Raw genomic sequence first — 18,190 nt, 5'->3', positions numbered from 1 at the left:
TCCTACCTCAGAAGTACCATGAAAAGCATTCTGATTCTGCCCACAAAATATTTATGGCTCTTCTGTGTAATGGAGAAGGCAACATACACAGGCAGCCCTCTTCTCCAGTGGTTTTGGGGCTTGACCTAGTGAGGTTGGGTGCTTATAAGTCAGACGTTGCAGAGCTGAGATGGGTTGTTACCCTTCTTTCAGTGGCTAAACCATAAGATAGGAGGTCCAAGACTGGAGTTCAGAAATGTAGGTTAGGTCCAGTGTTCTACATACTTCATGTATGAGAGAATTTAACTAGACTAGCATTAACAGCAGCTAATATGCTAAGGGCTGGGATTCCTGTGGGCTGCCAATAAGGAGCTCTCAAGAAAGAGGCACACTGGAAACTCTGTCATTAGGCTTGCACTCTTACTTCATTTAGGCACCTCTGTAAAACTGTGATTACAAGCCCCACTCTTTGTATCGGGCCTTCATGCTTGGACCTTCAACAGCTCTTCCAAACACTTTAAGTGGTTGAACTAATCTTTTCCATATTGCATAGCGGCTACAGCTCTTGTCCGCTGTCTTCTTCTGGATCTATAGTTTTGTATTCAAGCTTATGAAAGGAGGTGTGAGACAGGCAGAATATTACTCCCACTAAATGTCTTTGGTTAAAGCTGGCATCCAGGAAAGGGAATTCTGGATACAGATCCATTAACCAGAATAACTAATCTTTTAAAATTTAGTCACTGTCAACATACAAGAACCTTTTGACAAGGCTCCCCACCAAAGGTTATTAAAGAAAATAAGTTACAACAGGACAGATGGAAAGATCCTTTTATGAACTTAAAGCTGGTTAAAGGATAAGAAGCAGAGTAGGGCTTAATGCTCACTTGCTTAGATGAGGTAGAATCAAAAGTGGGGTTGCCCTAGGATCAGTGATGGGATCAGTTTTCCTCCACATCTCCATCCCCAATGGAGTAAGGAGCATGCAGTGAAATTTGCAAGACTGGAGATGATGTTAAGATCCTTTGGATAATCAAATGATGCACCAATGTTGAAGAACTCCAGAATGTCCTCACAAAATGAATGGATGTGCAAATGCATAAATAGATGAGTTTTAGAGACTAATATGCATATGAGAAAGTATATCTAAATGATACCTGCATGATGCTGAACTTGGAACTTAAAGTTTTTATGACAGAGTTGTCACTGACATTTCTCTGAAATCATTGACTTTGTGTTCCATGGCAATTAAGCTCCCTCTCCCTGAATATTAAGCACAATCAGAAAGACTAAGACAAAGAGAGTAAGACAAAGTGTAACTTATCCCCTACAGAAAACCCTGATGTACCCATATCTTGGACACTGCCTGGAGTCCTGATCTCCACATGTCAAGAAGGGCAGAGTGATGTTAAAGAAGATACAGAGATGGGCAAATAGCTAATCTTGGAACTGAAGCAGCTGCTTTATAAGCAGAAATTAAAAGTCCAGGACTCTTTCTGGAGAAGGAGGCAGTTTGGAAAGAAGGTATCAGAGGGGTATATTCCTCTGTTTTCCCTCAGGATATTTTCTTTGAACTTTGTCAGTCCTTGCTGTGGGAGCCTTGGAGAAACAGATTTCATCCTCACAGCAAACCACAAAGGCCAAAAACGCTAGAGGACATTCTGTTTCAATGAAGGGCTACTGTGATTTGTGATAGTTGTTCTGCAGGGACAGCTGTGTGCCCTGGCTGGTGCACAGAGATTGTGTGAAGATGGAGTAAGGCTGGTATTTCTGAATCATCCATCCTAAGCAGTCTCTGCAGAGCAAACGCTGTCTAGTTTTTCAGGTGGTTATAGCCTGGACAAACTGGGGAAGATTTTAATGGAGGAATGAAAAAGACACTGAGGAAAAAGCTCTTCCAGAGAAACTTCAAGACTCTAATCTGAAGTTGGCAGATAATGAAGTTTCTAAATTATGGAGTTTCTGAATTACAGAGTCCAGATAACTACCTTTCTCTCATTTTTCTTAGTATTATTCCACTTCATTTTCTGGAGAAGTTTTCTAAACATATCATCTTCTATTTCCTTCTCCCCCCACTGAAGAAGATTTTAGCACAGGTGGTCAGTATTAGGGCAGTGAAATGTTAATTTCTGCATTTGTTGTTGGATGGGGTTTTTTTGCCATGTCAAGTCAATGACAAATTTCTTCTATGGTAATTCCTCATTGCCACATTAAAAATGGTTGATTGGATCTGTTTACTCATACCTTACCAGAAAGGTGACTCAAAAAAATTGAAAAATGGAAGTCAAGTTAAACTTTTAAGCACCACTGGCTGCTTTTACAGTTCCACAGAAAATGTTACATCTTTTTTCAACTATTTTTTTTGTCACTGCTACCTCCATAAGTGGATGTCTGGAAGAAAATACAGCATTGCTGCAGTTCAGCATTTCCAACATAAAGTTCCTTTTTTCCTCCTTTCAAGAATTTATATATTTAACTCCATTGTGAAAGATTAGACAGATAAAGAAGCTTTCAGCAGAATCACAATACAGGTAATTATGGGTCTGTCAGCATTTCCATTATGAACTCCATTTAGCATTAAGGGCTTAGCATTTTTCCATCATTTCAGAAAATGTCAAACTGAAAGCTGGCATGCAGATTAGCAGCCTGGATGCAAATTTGTTTACACAAAATATTTCAATCTGCTCAGCTGTTTTTGATTTAGAGATCAGCCAGAAACTTTAAACTCTCAGGGTTTCTCATGTGTTTCTGCCAACTTCTAGACCAAATCACAGTTAAAAAATGTGATTGGTTAATAAACTATTGACTCATTGTCTTCTACATTTTTGAAATTTTTTACTTTAGGCTTTAAAATGGATTTTAGAATTTCTGCTCATCTTGCAACTCTAGTCTTTCTCCTGCCATCTTTATAAATGAATGATGAGTTAGAATAGGATTCAAAAACTATAATAAAACCTGATAGTAACCTTAAAGTCTGAAACGTTCTTTTTAGGACTCACTTAACTGCTATCATAAGACATTGAACAGAAATGGACCAAAGCCTGTAAGGTTTTTGAGAGTGTCAATTACTTAGCCCACTAGCTCCAGTACCATTTTAGGGTACTGGCCAGAAAGAATCTGATGGAGTTCAACTGTTACAGCTTTTAATTTTCATCAGTTTAGTCCCGTGCATGGTATGAACAGTTTTGTAGAGCTGTCACATCCTAAATAAACTCCTCTGTATTGAAAGGAAGTATTTAGTTTGTTATAACAATCTGCTCTGTTCTGCTAAAAGTCAATGACAAATCTTCTTTTCATTTCAGTGGGGACAAGCTCCAAAATAATCTGATAAATATTTCAGTAAGTTTATAATTGAATGGATGATCACTCTTGTTCAAAATTACACTTCTCACTTGAGAAGTAAGAAGCTTTGAATGGAAAGACTTACAGCCACCAAGCAACATGAAATAGAAACAGTTAGAAACATTAATTGAGCTATCAATAGAAATGAGGCAGAAAAATAATATTGTCAGGTACAAAAAAAAAGACACTGAGATTGTAAAATACGGATATTCAAGTAAATAATGGACATATTTAAAATACTGATAAGAAATGGGCAAGCCGGAAAAATCAATGATACAGCTTCTCAAAAAATGCACAGTCATCCAAGTGTCCCAAAGAATAGGAACCTAGCCCCAAGCAGTCTGTGAATTAAAAGCACGAAAAAGTATGGTACAAAAGAGATGGTGCAAATAAACTTTGTGCAAATGAAGCATGGAGGAAGCAGACGAGGAGAAAAAAATTGATCAACTAAATATATCTAAATCAGTTTTGCCAGAGGATGTTCACCTACAGGACACTGTGTACTTGCTTAATAATGCAAAAAAAACCCCCCATCTTTTAAGAATGAAGAAAATGTTTCTCAGAAAACATCTCCGATAGCATTAAAGTACAGCTATATCTTCAGAAGTACCTGCAAATTCTTTAATGATGATTCAATGCTCATTGTATTGTGTACTATATTTTTTAATAAATGATCCATTTTCCTTATAGTTACCTCAGACTTATCCTAAATCCTAGCAGGCAATTCATGTCTTCTTAATAATTACAGAGGTTCTGCTGAGCAGATTCTCTCCTTAGCTGATATCTGTGGCACACTCTGACTCTTTAGACATTTGTGTTAACTCAGCTGTGAGTGGATTTCAAAGAGGTGACCAGTACAAGAGGTCCCAAAGGGAGCAGTTTGGAACAGCACCTTTCACAAGTCAGATACATAGCAAGCTCTCCTGATTTCATTGAAATGCTCAAAGTCAATCTTGGAACAAGTGAGTAACAGAATCCCTACAAATCTAGCCCTGTTTTACGCTATGAGATTTTTTTTTTTTGCCTTTTATATTTCCTTTTTTTTGTTAATCTACAATATTCTGTAGCATCCAGAGTCCTGTCTAGTCTGTTCTGGTCATCCCAGAACGATGATATCAGTAAAGGACACAGTAGTAATATTAGATCTGTAAAATTTGCCTTACCATGTCACACGGACAGTTTCATTGCATACATTGGAGCTTGAAAAACAGAGAAGATGATACATCTTGGATTTCCAAAATATACCAAGTACCCACATTTTAACCATCTGATTTTGTAGTGTTTATTTGTATGCAAGTAATGATTTTACCTTTAAGTTACTATTAGATTTTGACCTTTTTTAGTCATGTGTGTTGAAGTTTCTTTGTTTGGGGTGAAGGGGTATTATTTTGGTTACCTAAAAATAATCATGTAGACAGGCACAACAGACTGAAGAATGAAAACAAATACAACTGAAACTCCACTCTTCCAATCTTGCCTTCTTGCAGATGATTTAAAATCCAAAGAATGTCCCAAAAAAGTTAGTAAGTCTAATCTATGACTGTAAGGCTGGGAGGACATTTTATTTCCTAACAGATTACCCTTACATGGTTATTACTTTGGGCCACAAAAGGACTTTACAAATGACATAGAAACCGAAGAGAACTTTCTATATTTTACTGCAGGCTTTATGGTTTTGGGACTTCTCCAGTGGTACTTTTGGAGTGGGAAGAGAGTTTGGGAAGGGAGCCCAGAAGTGCAGAGGAGGCTGGATAAATTAGGAAAAATTACAGGAGCTAGCTGATGAGCTAGAATTTGAGTGTAGTAAAAATATACAGATACAGCTTAGGAGAGTGGGGTTTTTTTATGGGTAGCTTAATTTAAAACTAGCTGAAATTAGTATAGAAACTCATACAAATTTCAGTGACCTGCAGTTGTAGTACTAGAGAGATTTAGGAATTTTGGAAGCATATCCTTAGGAAAGTTATGGAGGCAGGCATGCAAGAGTCACCAATGCTGTTGAACTCATTCTATATTAAACATTGATTCTGTCGCTCATTGTTATTTCAGATAAATAGCTTTGAGAAGCATAAGTTTGTCAGGATGTTTACAAAAATCACTCTGTCTTACATGGTTGCAACTTTCCACTGCTGACAAAGAAAATGCCAATAAAATATATCATCTCACCTATTTGTCAGAGGAAACGTGTTATCCTTGCATGAGAAGACATGGGAGGTTCTGTTGGCACTGTATCCTCTACACAGAAAAACACAAAAATGCTATTGCTGGTCTAGTGTCTATGTTATTTTTCTTTCTACAGAAAGGGGCTGAAATTAAACTTTCTCAAGAATGCTGAAGCACTTGGGTAGAAAATTGGGCCACTGAAGAAGTATAACATTCACATTGTTACAAGATGTCTATAATTACTGTAAGGAGAATACGGTTGCATTTAGGATATATGAAAGTTCAGTAAATAGAATCTATAAAAACCTCTAAAGAAATATTCTCCCAAATGTCAGAGGTATTTTATTTTCCCAGGAGGGAGTTGCCAAGATTGAAATAAAGGGTAAAGAGGTGATATTATCAAAACCTCTGAAGCTAATAACTATGTGAATTGTGTGAGGGAAATGATTGGCCCCCTTCAAAAGAGCTTGCAGAAAGGAGCAGCTATTGAAAAGAAGAATTCTGAATGAAAGTGGTAGATATGCTGAATAGTAATGTGGAAAGGAGTAGGTAATGATGTTGCTATTTGTTTTTAAGTTGAAGATCACACCAAGAAACTGAGGGACTGAGCAGCTGTAAGAGGACATTTTTCAAGTCCATCAAATGTAAAATGTTGATTTTTTCTCAGTTCCATGACTCGTTATTGAAGGGAAATGAAGAGGAAAAATGAAGAGGAAATCTTTTAGCAGTTTCATATGAAAGGATTTCATATTTAGTAAATAGTGTGAATGCTGTAAAAATCTTAGCCATTTTAGTAATAGTCCTAAAAGGGAAGGATTGTTGCCATGAGTATTGCTAAAACTTGATAAAGTACAATTTGTATCATGTTACTTCAATCCATTAGACTGATGAAAATTCTCTAATCAGATAAGCACTTTTGTGAGCACTATATTGATGTAAAGATTTTGGAGAAAATGTCTTGCCCTTTCATTATGAATTATGAATTATATGTACTTCTTCTCTTGTGGTCATTAAAACTGCCATGTCATGCAACAAGCATTGCTAAAGTCAGTAGCAGTAGTCATATAATTAAAGTATAAGTGTCAGTTAGCATAGATGTATTCAAGCAAAAACACACAAGATGAGCATAGTCATGAATTAAGCAGCATAGGTTCTTCTTGATAGAGCACACAGCTACAGGCGCCTGCTACCAGAAGCACTGGCGTGCACTCACACACTTGCATGTGTGTGTGTGCATGTCTGTGTTCCCACATGCATCTGGGGATGTATGAGAAAAGCATCTTTTACCACAGAGCTGATTGACTTGACTATGTGAGGTGGCCAAAGATCTGTTCTTTTCTTCCCTCCACCTTTGGTTAACCAGGTAGGCTTTCCAAAAGTCAGTATTTGGACCCTTGTTTTCCAGTATATTTTAGTTCTTGTGATTTTGGCTCAGTATATTACATGTTTTTAGACTCTGAGATGATGGCAAATACAAAGAATGTGCTAGCAGAAGGTAAATACAATAAAATTAATGTGGAAACTTCCCTATTTTTGTGCTTTGGTTTTACTAGCTAATTCAGCATTTTCAAATGTAACTACATATCTGGAATATATGACAATCCAATAAAAGTAAAACCAAATTGCATTAATAATTAAATCTGAAAGCATTCTAAACCGAAATCTATTTTCTCACTTCCTCACAGTTCCTCTGCAGCTATTAGCAGCCTTCCACAAATTCCAAAATGTTTTACTGGAGAACAAAAATTTAATAAGGAATCTTGAAACCAGGTTGTAATTGGCTGTAATTCAGCATATGCCCTGACAAAAAGCGTGAGTATTCTGTGGTTTTAAGGACTACAGCTGACATTGTGTTAGCATACTGCCATTACATTGAATCTAGTGGACTGATCCCCAGAAGTGCTGACATGATCATCAATAAAATGTAGAAAGACAGATCATTTTCTGACTGTATCCAAACATATAATTTATTTTCCTTAAGCAGAATCATAAACAATTTACTTTTGTAATCTTTAGGTTTATAATGCAATGTGAGTTTTCCAAAGAGCACTTCTATTGAAAATTTCTAGTGTATTGTGAAATACATGGCTTCTGTTATAATTTGTACTTCCGAGTCAAATGAAATATATGTACAGAAAACTAATTCAAAACTCAGTGTGAAAAGAAGCAGAGGCAAATCTACTCTCAAAGGTCCTATTCTGGACTCTCCTGTTACTTTCAGTGGGCTCAACAACAGGCAGTTTAGAAACTCATTTTATATCCTGTTTTACAGCTTCCATTCACCTTTGGATCAAAGCTGATATACAGAAGCAAAAATGCAACTTTTAGTACAGACTTTTAAAAGATTAGTTTTAATTAGATTAAGCTTTGATTCCCAAAGAAAATTGCACAAGAAACAAGAAAGCTAACTATAGTAGAATGTGAAGTTTTCATTCTGGATCAGATTAAATGATGGAGGAAAGGGTTTGTAATTCAAGTAGTTACATCTCAACGCTATGTTGAAAGGAGAAGAATATCCATACTCGACATTTATGTAGCTAATTTCAGCTAAGGACTCCAAACTACACTTGCAGATATCCACTTGCTGGGTCTGAAAACAGTTCTATAAGAAGATAATGATCGCAGAGGGATCATTTTTTTAACTGCCACTGAAATACAGCTACCTCTGAGATGTGATATGTCAGCCTCTTTAAATGATAATACCAGTATTAAAATAAAACAGAAAACAGCACAGAAATATTTTTTCTGTATTTGAAAGGTGATTAGAGGTTTTCATTCTACTGAAAACAGTTTTATAGAAACTATATTTGGTAAAACTGTCCTAAATCAGTGGGAATAAAGAATTGTGTCAGTTAATTCTTAATGTGCTAAGATGAGTTTTTATTAGTGTTTTTAGTAACTGGTGTTTTTTCTTTTCATCAAGCTTTCCTCCTAACATTTGCTAGCTATCACTACTTGCATTCTTGTTTTGTTAGTGAAATCAGTTATGTATTATAGTAGAACTTCATTCTGAGATTGGGAATACACAATAAATTAAGAGGTAATTAATTGCTTAGGAAGCACATACATTTCAATTTGTTACTTGCACCTTTGTAAGCTAACAATGCAGTCTGCTGAATTTCTTCATAACATAATCAAATATATGGATATAATTTCTATATGTGCGTATTATATATGTATGTGTACACATATGTGTATACACAATTCCATGAGAAAGAAATCAAACAAGTTACAATGCATAAAGGTATAAAGCTAATAAGATACGTAGATATGGGAAACAGATAAAATAGAATTCAAGGTCTGAAGTAGTGATCTATCATCTGTATAATCCAAGTAATTACTCAGTCATTTCTGCCTCAAGCCTCCAGATTCCTTTAGTCCTATTGCAAAGATAATTTGTGTTATTGACAGGCCTCGGGAGGTGAGAATTCATCACCCCATGAATTCTTCCGTGGTTAAGTTACTTACTGTTATTCACCTTATTTCTATGATACATGATGCTATGATGCATTTTGTAGAATCCAAGGGAAAATGGGCAGTCCGTCTCTCTATGTCTGTGCTGGTTGCATCTCACCTTGCTCTTTGACAATACCATTCTATGAGAGCACCAGTCCCGGTGGAATCCCTTGTATGTTGTTCCCCAATACTTTGAGGCTCGCTTTCTCTGAGTAATACTGTTCCTAAGTCTACAAACTTATCCATCTAACATTTCAGACACTGGGAAGGAGATGATGAATTTCCACCGTTTCCTTCTTTGACTTTTACAACAGTATTCAGCACTTGTAATACCGGGATTATGGAGCCATAGTAAATCTTACATGATCTGTAAGAACAAGGCAGTGAGGCCATGAATGCAAATCTGCTTAGGAAAAGTAAACAACTAAATGTAAACATCTACAAACACCTGGTGTGTCTGTGTGTGCGTGCACATGTTTATTTTTAAAAGTCTTTGTCATAGTCTGATATCCTTGTCCATTCCATTTCCCAAAAGAAAAGCTGGATGTTGGGAAGCAGATATTCAACATTTCCTAGTACTTGTAGGCTTTGTTTGTTTAAAAGGCAGGTGATGTCCTGTACATTACATATCATGCGCCCTTCCATTTAAGTCCAAGATCATTGCTAAATATTGTCCCTTGAATTTTTGATAAATGCAAAGATTCTCTCTTTTTATAGAGAAATTTTACAATTTCATTGAGAAGGAAACATTCTTTTGTGAAGTTGTTTGAGAGGCACATGTTTAAAGCTCATAAGAGTTCTGGAATATTTCGATAAACCTTAGCATGAAAATTATTCTATCAAAATGGTGATGTAAGTTTTATAGCCTTGTAATAACTACTTTTGTCATATGCCTCTCTGATTTGTTACTTAAATATTGCTTCTTCAAATATCTCATGTAGTAAAAGCTCCCTTAAAATTATAAGGGTCTAAGAAAAAAACAAGACCTTAGACCAAATTGTCTGTTCTCTGACTGTTCTTTCCTGGTAGATTGCTTTGGAGCAATCTGGTAAACTAATTTCCCACAAAGGCTTTGTTCTATTGGTTCAACCTTAACCATTATATCCAGAAATACAAGCCAAATGATATTTATCAGCAAGAAGTTGAGTCTGAGATGTCACAAACCCATTGAATTAGAATTGAAGTTTTCTATTAGTGGAGAAGGAATTTTTTTTTTTTTTTTTCAGCAGATCATAAAACCTTTCCTATTCCTACCAGTTCCAATTTATCAGATTCTATAGAATTAACATTTTACATGTAATCGTAAGTTATTTTATAGATGTTTTCCTTTGACTTATACTGTCTCTCTCTGTCCCAGCATTATAATAATGGACTCATTTGGCCTTGCTTCAGAGGTGCTAACTAGTTCCCCAGGCTCTTACTGGAGCCAGCTGGAATCGGAAATGCTCAATACCTCTGAAAATCAGACAGTGTCCAAGACACCTGTTTTTAAAAAAGGAGGGATACAAGGCTACATTATTCTTCATTACCTTTTCTCTGAAAGGGTGTTATAATCATGCAAATTGAGCCATCCCCACAGAATATTCCAAAATCTTTTAAAATTTCTCTAAACAGTTTTGTGCTTTTCTCTCTCTTTACTAGATCCATGTACATTCAATGGTTACAAATCTCAAATTTTTGGGGTTGACCTACGTAGCACATCAACAACACTGGACAAGGCTTCATACTATTCACTGCTTTCAGCCAGGTGCAGAGTGTAAAGGACGGTGGATGAGTATGAATGCAATGGTATGGAACTCGGGAGAGGAGAGGGAGAGGGAGAGGGAGAGGGAGAGGGAGAGGGAGAGGGAGAGGGAAGGGAGAGGGAGAGGGAGAGGGAGAGGGAGAGGGAGAGGGAGAGGGAGAGGGAGAGGGAGAGGGAGAGGGAGAGGGAGAGGGAGAGGGAGAGGGAGAGGGAAGGAAGGGAAGGGAAGGGAAGGGAAGGGAAGGGAAGGGAAGGGAAGGGAAGGGAAGGGAAGGGAAGGGAAGGGAAGGGAAGGGAAGGGAAGGGAAGGAAGGGAAGGGAAGGGAAGGGAAGGGAAGGGAAGGGAAGGGAAGGGAAGGGAAGGGAAGGAAGGGAAGGGAAGGGAAGGGAAGGGAAGGAAGGGAAGGGAAGGGGAAGGAAGGGAAGGAAAGGGAAGGAAAGGAAAGGAAAGGAAAGGAAAGGAAAGGAAAGGAAAGGAAAGAAAGGAAAGGAAAGGAAAGGAAAGGAAAGGAAAGGAAAGAAAGGAAAGGAAGGAAAGGAAAGGAAAGGAAAGGAAAGGAAAGGAAAGAAAGGAAAGGAAAGGAAAGGAAAGGAAAGGAAAGGAAAGGAAAGGAAAGGAAAGGAAAGGAAAGGAAAGGAAAGGAAAGGAAAGGAAAGGAAAGGAAAGGAAAGGAAGGAAAGGAAAGGAGGAAATGAAAAGAGCAGCAGAAGGAGAGAGAATAGACAAACGAGCAGAGTCAGTCCATGCCTCTTAAAACATGATGTTCCAAAAGCAGCCTCTGGCTCGGGAGGACGCGAAACTGCTGGCTGCTGAAATCCAGGATGATGTGCTAGTCACTCTGTACTTGCTGTGTTTCTCATATCTTTCCCTAGGCTGCTGCTAGTAGTCACCGTTGGAGATAAAGGGCACTAAGCTAGATGGGCAATTGATCCTACTTGACTTGTTCCTACTTCAAAAACAAACAACCCACCCCCCCACCACCCCCCCCAGCAAACAAACAAACAGGTAGGCTATAGGTTTCTGCTATGTTTATTGCACAGGAGTTTTGGAAAAGGAGGGATCTGAAAGCACATCCACGGAGTTCTTTAGGTCTCGTGGGCTGGTGCTTCCAAGTCGAGATATTGATAACGGAGTTGAATATACAACCTGTCCCTCTTCAGCCTGTGTGAGTGAGGAGCTATTTCTGTATGTTAAAAAACAAACAAACCACCCTAATGCTGTCTCAGACTTGCAAACAAAAGCCTTTCAGGAGTCACCGAGCTAAAGAAAGCAAAGCCAAATGACGGAAGAGTATATTCAGATGGACTGCCTGGAGGTGCGGCCGCCCTGGGCAGCTGCGGAGGCCGGTGCCGGTAGGGCTGCCGGTGCCGGGCGCGGGTGAAGCCTGCCGGCGGGCTGCCGCCGCTCCGTCCCGGCTCCGTCTTGCGACTGCTGCTACTCGCAATGAAAAAGCGGAGACTGCAGGCGACGTTCCTCTGTGCTCTTTGCGGGTCCTTAATGCCACCGGGCAGGGGAGGGAGAAGCGGTCCCTCCTGATGCTGCTGAGAGGGGTTGTGTTTCTTCATTTCTACCCTGCAGAAGAGGAGGAGGAAGAGGAGCCATGCGCTAAGCGGAGGGCATAGCGGAGCCTTGGTTTAGCCCTGAACTGAAGGAGAAGGGCGGAGGTGAGGGAGGGTAACTTTGTCTGCAACCCTGCAGAACTGTGTAGCTTGAAAAAATCGCTTAGGTGCAGCGCGCAGTCCACTGAGCAGAAGCCCTCTGTGATCTGCAGGAGCTTATGGGAAAGAGGCACCGTAGAGGAGCTGAGCGTGTGCAGAGGAGTTGAAAAGGAAGGGCGACGCTGTCCCTGCTCCAGCCAGTGTCTCCCTGCACCCCTGCGTACGTACGCACAACACACACACGCACGCACACAGAGATGCAGCAGCGACCATCTAGAAATGAGGAAACATGAACCTACTGTTACTCGCCCAACCGTTTCCGCTTCGGGGACACAGCGAGCACCTCGCTGCGCCCACCCGTGCCCCACCGAGGAAAACCATCCGCCAGTAACCCCATAAGTCGAGTGACTGGGCGGGAAGCGGTGGGGAGGGGCTTGCGGAGCCTGAAGGGAGCGGGCTGGGGTGGGAATGGGGGAGAAGGGGGACTGCAGAGGTGGCTGAAAGAAGCAGGGCACGCTTTGTCCCTGCTAAATATTCCCACATGCCAGGTACCCATCACTGGAAATGGAAATCCTTTCCATTTTCTCATCACTTCTTCTGTCAATGAGCCGTTTAAAATCTCACTGCTTCATCTCCCTTTTATTTTGAAAGCCACCCTTGTTCCGCTTGTCATAACTGCAACAGAGGAACAGAGGAACAACAGCAGAGGCAATGCTTCATTTTAGCCAGGCAGACAAAAGAGCAGATCTTGGTGCTCTATGCTTTCTGTCTTGGAGCGACAGCTAAACAGAAGAGATGGAGGAGTCTTGTGGTCTCTGGTCATTTCGCCTGATTTCATCTCTGGTTTGCTTCCACAAACAGATCACAAGCATTTTCTAATTTTTTTTTTTTTTGTGGAGGAAGATGCCAAACCGAAGGGGTGCAGGTATCAGTGATTTCTCTCCTAAATCCCAGGAGGCAAAGCTTACTGATGCTTGTTTCATTTTTGCTTATAAAAGAACTGCCATGGGTTTGACTTTTATTTTCTTTTTTTTTTCTTTTATCCCCTCTCCTTCCCTTTCTGTAAGGGAGTTGGACGGTGGAAGTTTCCACTTGCTGCTCCTCCAAGCTTTGTTTGTATCTCCCATGCCTAAATGGTGCTTCTCAATTCTCCCATGGGAGGGTGGGGGAGAAGGGGAAGAAGCTTTCCTAGGTGTCTTACACATCTAAAGGGAAGAGCACAGCATCCATCATCCCCTGCAGCTGACCAGGAATGACCCTGCTTGGCATTTTCTAAGGGTTGAGTTGTGGGGGTTTTTTATTTGTTTGTTTGTTTGTTTTAATGCCTTCTGTGCCTTCTCTCACTTTCCAATGGTGCCATTTCTTCACTTTTTTACTCCATGTTTATCCAAGGAAGATTTTGTTGGAGGTTGATCCATGGCATAATGGGATATTGTGTAAGCAGTTAAAGATTTTAATTGAAGAAGGTACAATTCCTCTTTACTTCAGCTCTTACTATCATCCCTTCCCCAGCAGTTCTGACAATTTCCGTCCTCACATTTTTTCCCTCTTTCTTCTCCCTTTTCTAAACCCTCCCAAGTATTGTTGCAACGTTCCAAAGAGGCACAAATTTATAGATAAACATGAAGACTTTTTTGTCTATATGGATATATACAGGGAGCACATAATTAATCAGATTTGAACATGGCTCTGTAAGCACCCTGGGATAGTTTGACACCTGTAACAATGGAACAGCTATGGATCAAGACTGGAGAAGTGGCAACAGGACGATGACAAAATAGGAAGGGCCTGAGAGGCAGATATCAAGCAAAGCTGTTGAAGTGGTCTGGGTGACAGGAACCCCAGCAACAGTTTGGGTGTTACGATGTGGTGCTGGATATTCAGCAGAGGTGATTAAGCAATGAAGGGTATGGGCTAGAGCTTGCAGAGGTGGGGTGTGGTGAAAAGGCCTTGCCAGTCAATGGTAGAGCAGATGCAGGATCTGGGGAGTCATCTTGCTCCCAACATCTGGAATGTTTGAAATGGGCAGGTATTCATTCATTGTTTGCCTCTGCCAAAATTTCTGGGAGCAGAAGCGTGTGCCGACACAATGGGAATGTAAATCGAGGTAAAATGTATTCATTCAAGGGAGTGGGGAGAGAACTAAATATAAACGCCCAGAATAGATGCAGTGCTGCAGTGAGTCTAAGCCAGCTCAATGGAGCTTGGCTGCCTAAAGGAGCCTGCATCCAGGATGTAAAATCTGACCTACTGGATTTGCAGTTGCTGGGAGGAGCCCCCAGTCCGAGGGAAGTCTACAGAAACTGCCAGGGTCAGCACCTGGGAAGCTCAGACCCTGACAAAAGAGAGGAAACCACCTCACAGCATCTCTCTGGGACTGTACGTGGACAGGAAGAGAAAGGGCCAGTTTTGCAAAGCCCGTTTTTTCTCTTTTTCTTGGGCTGTTTTAGGTGCTTCACCCCAGCTTTTGCTCTCCGTATCCACTGTTTTTTCCTCTCCCCCCCGCTCCCCGCCAAGGGAAAGCGAAGCGGCTTCTCAACAGGTGCTGTGGAAACTTGCACGGCTCCCGCGGCCATCGCGACGCGGGGAGAACCGCCCGAGTCTTTAATTCTGTAGGATGCTGCCGCCCCGCGACTCGTGCTCACAAAGCAGCTGCTTCGGCAGCAGCTCCGGAGCCACCCATTAGCCCCAGCGCCTCCCTACCGCGCCCGCGGTGCGCCGCGGAGCGGCACGGCGCGCCTCGCAGGCAGCGAGCCCGTGACTTGCAAATGACCGCACCCGGCACAGAGAATGCGTTAATGACAGGGGGCTGAACCACGGGAAAGAAATGCCCCGAAAGCCCCGGGTTGGTCTTGATCGCATTCTCCAGAACGGGGCAAAGCGCGGGGAGCAGCTTGCTTCAATAGACGCAAACAGAGAGAAGCTGCCTGTAATTAACATGTGCATTAACATCACAGACAAGCCCCTTCCCCTCGGATCCCCCGTGTCAGGATAACGTGGGAGGAGGTAAAAGCCCTCGACATCCCCTCCGTGAAACACGGATTATCTTTTTCACGCGATGCAAATTGGGGGACAAGCAGCTGCAAAGCTATACAATAAACTGTTTCATCCAAGGCAGAGCCAGCTTGGGAAGGCACGCCTTTGAATGCCCCCCCCCCCCCCCAAACACACCTCCTTCCCACCCATGCAGGCAACCTCTGTAGGCGATAGCCAAGTCTAAAAACTCGGAGAGGATCGATAATGTCTACTAAATATTCTGGAAGTGTATGAGTGTGGCAGGGAGGAGGGATGAGGATGAGGAGGGGGATAAAAGGGTGATTAATCAGATATTAATCACTGGCCACAAACAAGGGGAGATTATTTCGGGTAGGCAGCCGACTGTGGGGAGTTGCAGAATAGATCGTATTACTGAAGGCATGCATGATGGGATCAGCACTTCACCGTTTAGCGATGCCTGTGTAATTTTGAAGGTGCACATTATTCAAACCACATATTTCTTCTTTTCTCGGTGTGTAGCATTTCCCTTAATTGTCTGCAAGCACAGACTTAGTGGAGATATTTGTGCCGCTAACTAGAGGTTTCCTTGTTTCTCTCCTTTCATGAACACAGAAGCAGGAAGAAAGCAAAATAGCTTCTGCCCCGAAAAAAGAGACAAAAAAAATCCAACCCAAAAACCTCACATACATCAGGGAAAAGGGACCAAAGGAGGGAAGAGAAAAGGTGTCGATCCTTGCACCCAGCGGTAGACCATGCCTTCAAGGCTGAATTGCTAACGTACCTTTTCGATAGTCAGGGAGCCCTGCATGCATACAGAAAGCTGAGCGTGAAGCGCATTTCGGGCTGTGAGACGGCTACGCACACGCTGGGTTCCTCCGTAACTTTCCCCACGCAACGGGTTAAACTGGTAAGTGCATCGATACAGGCATTCCCGCAAAGAGCCCGTTGCTCGACCGAAAACCAGAAATGTAGGTAATCCCCCCCCCACAACCCTCATCATCACCTTAAAAAAGTCACCCGTGGGATTTGCTTGAATATACACTAGTTAGAGGCTATATGAACCAACTCACGTCTCCGTTTGAGCATACTGCAAGAATATTTATTGAGCCCCAGCTCAGTCACTGCATTGAACGCCAAGCCTGGCAAGCAAATACATTTCCTATTTCCGAAGAGAGCTCTGAATCAACTCCTTCTTTCCTCCCCGCTTTAGCGATCATTTATATCTTTCCATTGCAAAGTACCCAGGGTAAAAATATAAAATAAGAGATAAATATATTTTTAAATACACCTTGGCATAAGGCGAAAGCTTGCAACGCCCTGACCGAAAGCAAACGGACCCCTAAAAATATACCCCTCAGATACTACCCTACCTTTCACACACGAAACCATCAATAAAAAGACGAGGTTCCAAAATGTAAATCCACTTTTAATCTCCATTTTCTTCACCAGGATGAAGTCCAGCCGGCCACATTTAGTACATCCCCTTTCCCAAAAGTCTGCTAATTTCGATTCCTTTGCACGGATTTCCCCTCTGCAGATCTCTTTCATATTATTCTTGAGAGCTCCTAATTCCTATTCCTTGGCCAGGCGCAGCGGAGTTGTTGCTGTTGATGGTGCGCGGTCACAGCTCGGAGTGAATGGTGTTTCTGGGATACCACAGCAACCTTGACGAGGACTCAACCATCTCTCCAACGGGGGCACAAAGTCTCAGCTACTCTCGATCGTGTCTTTTCCCTCCCCCCACCCCCCCGCTACCCCAACTCCCTGCACAGCCGAAACCCACCACAATCCTGGCTCGCTACAGCATCCACCAGGAGCCACGGAAGAGCATCTTAAAGCTCAGACGCTCTCTCGAATAAACTCCAAACAGTATTTGCAATTGAGATTCTCCCCCCGCCCCCCTGTTCCCCCGAGAGGATCAGTTCTGCCTAGGAAAACGGCTCGGGAAATAATACAGTGGCGAGGTCTCCACAGCCTGCCGGAGGAGCCTCCGGCAGCTAACACGGCGGGGCTCATCCATCCTGCCGCCGCTCGCAAAAACAATCAGTGCCTCGTTATTAAGAATTCACGTGCGATGCTTGGGGCTGCCATCGTCACCACCGGCACACACTCACACACACGCACACACACACGCGCGCGCGCCTTCGGGCACACACCTCGCACGGGAGCATGTGCGTCTCCGAGGGGATTTGCAGGCTAATTGCTCTGCCGGCCGGCCTCCGCGGGCGCGGGGAGGCGGCGGGCAGGACCGCGGCGGGCACAGCCCCGCTCCCCGAAGAGCGCGGCCACAGCCGTGCCCGCAGCTGAGGGGGCTTTTCGCCGCCGCGGGCGGGGAAAGCGCCGCGCCGCGCAGCGGGCAGAGCGGGCGGGGCGGCAGCTCCCGGCGAGCCGGGCCGGGCCGGGCCGGGCCGGGCCGGGGCGGCGGTGCGGGGGCGGTGCGGCCGCGGCTCCGCCAGGAAGAGCGCTGGCGCCACCTAGCGGCCGCGACGGCGCGACGCCGGGGCCGCGCGGCTCCGCGGGGGCGGGGGACCTGCGCGGCGCTGCGCGGGGGGAGCCCCGGCTGAGGGGGAAAGGGAGCTGCCGGCCGGGGCTGCGGAGGCCGGGGGCTGCGGAGGCCGGCACCGACCCCGCCTTGCGGGGCTGGGGAGCCGTGCTTTCGGCTTCCGTCCTCTGCCCGGCGCAACTACCGCGCAAGGTGCGCGGGGCGGCGGTTCCCTCCGTTGGGGGGAGCGTGCGGAGGGGGCGGGCGAGCAACGCCTGCGGTGCGGGGGACGTGCGGGGGTGTGCATGTGAGTGGGTGTGCGGAGGTGTTTGTTCGAGGTGTGTGTGGGGGGGTGGTGCATTTTTGTGCCT

At 43.2% G+C, this 18,190-nt stretch overlaps 1 protein-coding gene across 1 annotated transcript in view; it reads right to left on the bottom strand.

Moving 5' to 3' along the window:
• Positions 1-17,035, bottom strand: part of CSMD3 (CUB and Sushi multiple domains 3) — an 823,344-nt gene extending 806,309 nt beyond the window's left edge. Inside the window, exon 1 of the mRNA XM_076329214.1 lies at positions 16,708-17,035. Within this exon, the coding sequence (XP_076185329.1) occupies positions 16,708-16,885 (178 nt within the window). The 5' untranslated portion in view covers positions 16,886-17,035. The remainder of the gene's footprint in view (positions 1-16,707) is intronic.
• Positions 17,036-18,190: the final 1,155 nt, after the last annotated feature.

The sequence above is a fragment of the Aptenodytes patagonicus genome, chromosome 2 (genome assembly GCF_965638725.1).
Source record: "Aptenodytes patagonicus chromosome 2, bAptPat1.pri.cur, whole genome shotgun sequence".
Classification (NCBI taxonomy): Eukaryota; Metazoa; Chordata; class Aves; order Sphenisciformes; family Spheniscidae; genus Aptenodytes; species Aptenodytes patagonicus.
Note: the sequence above shows the minus strand (reverse complement) of the source record. Positions and strands in the feature narration are given on the sequence as shown.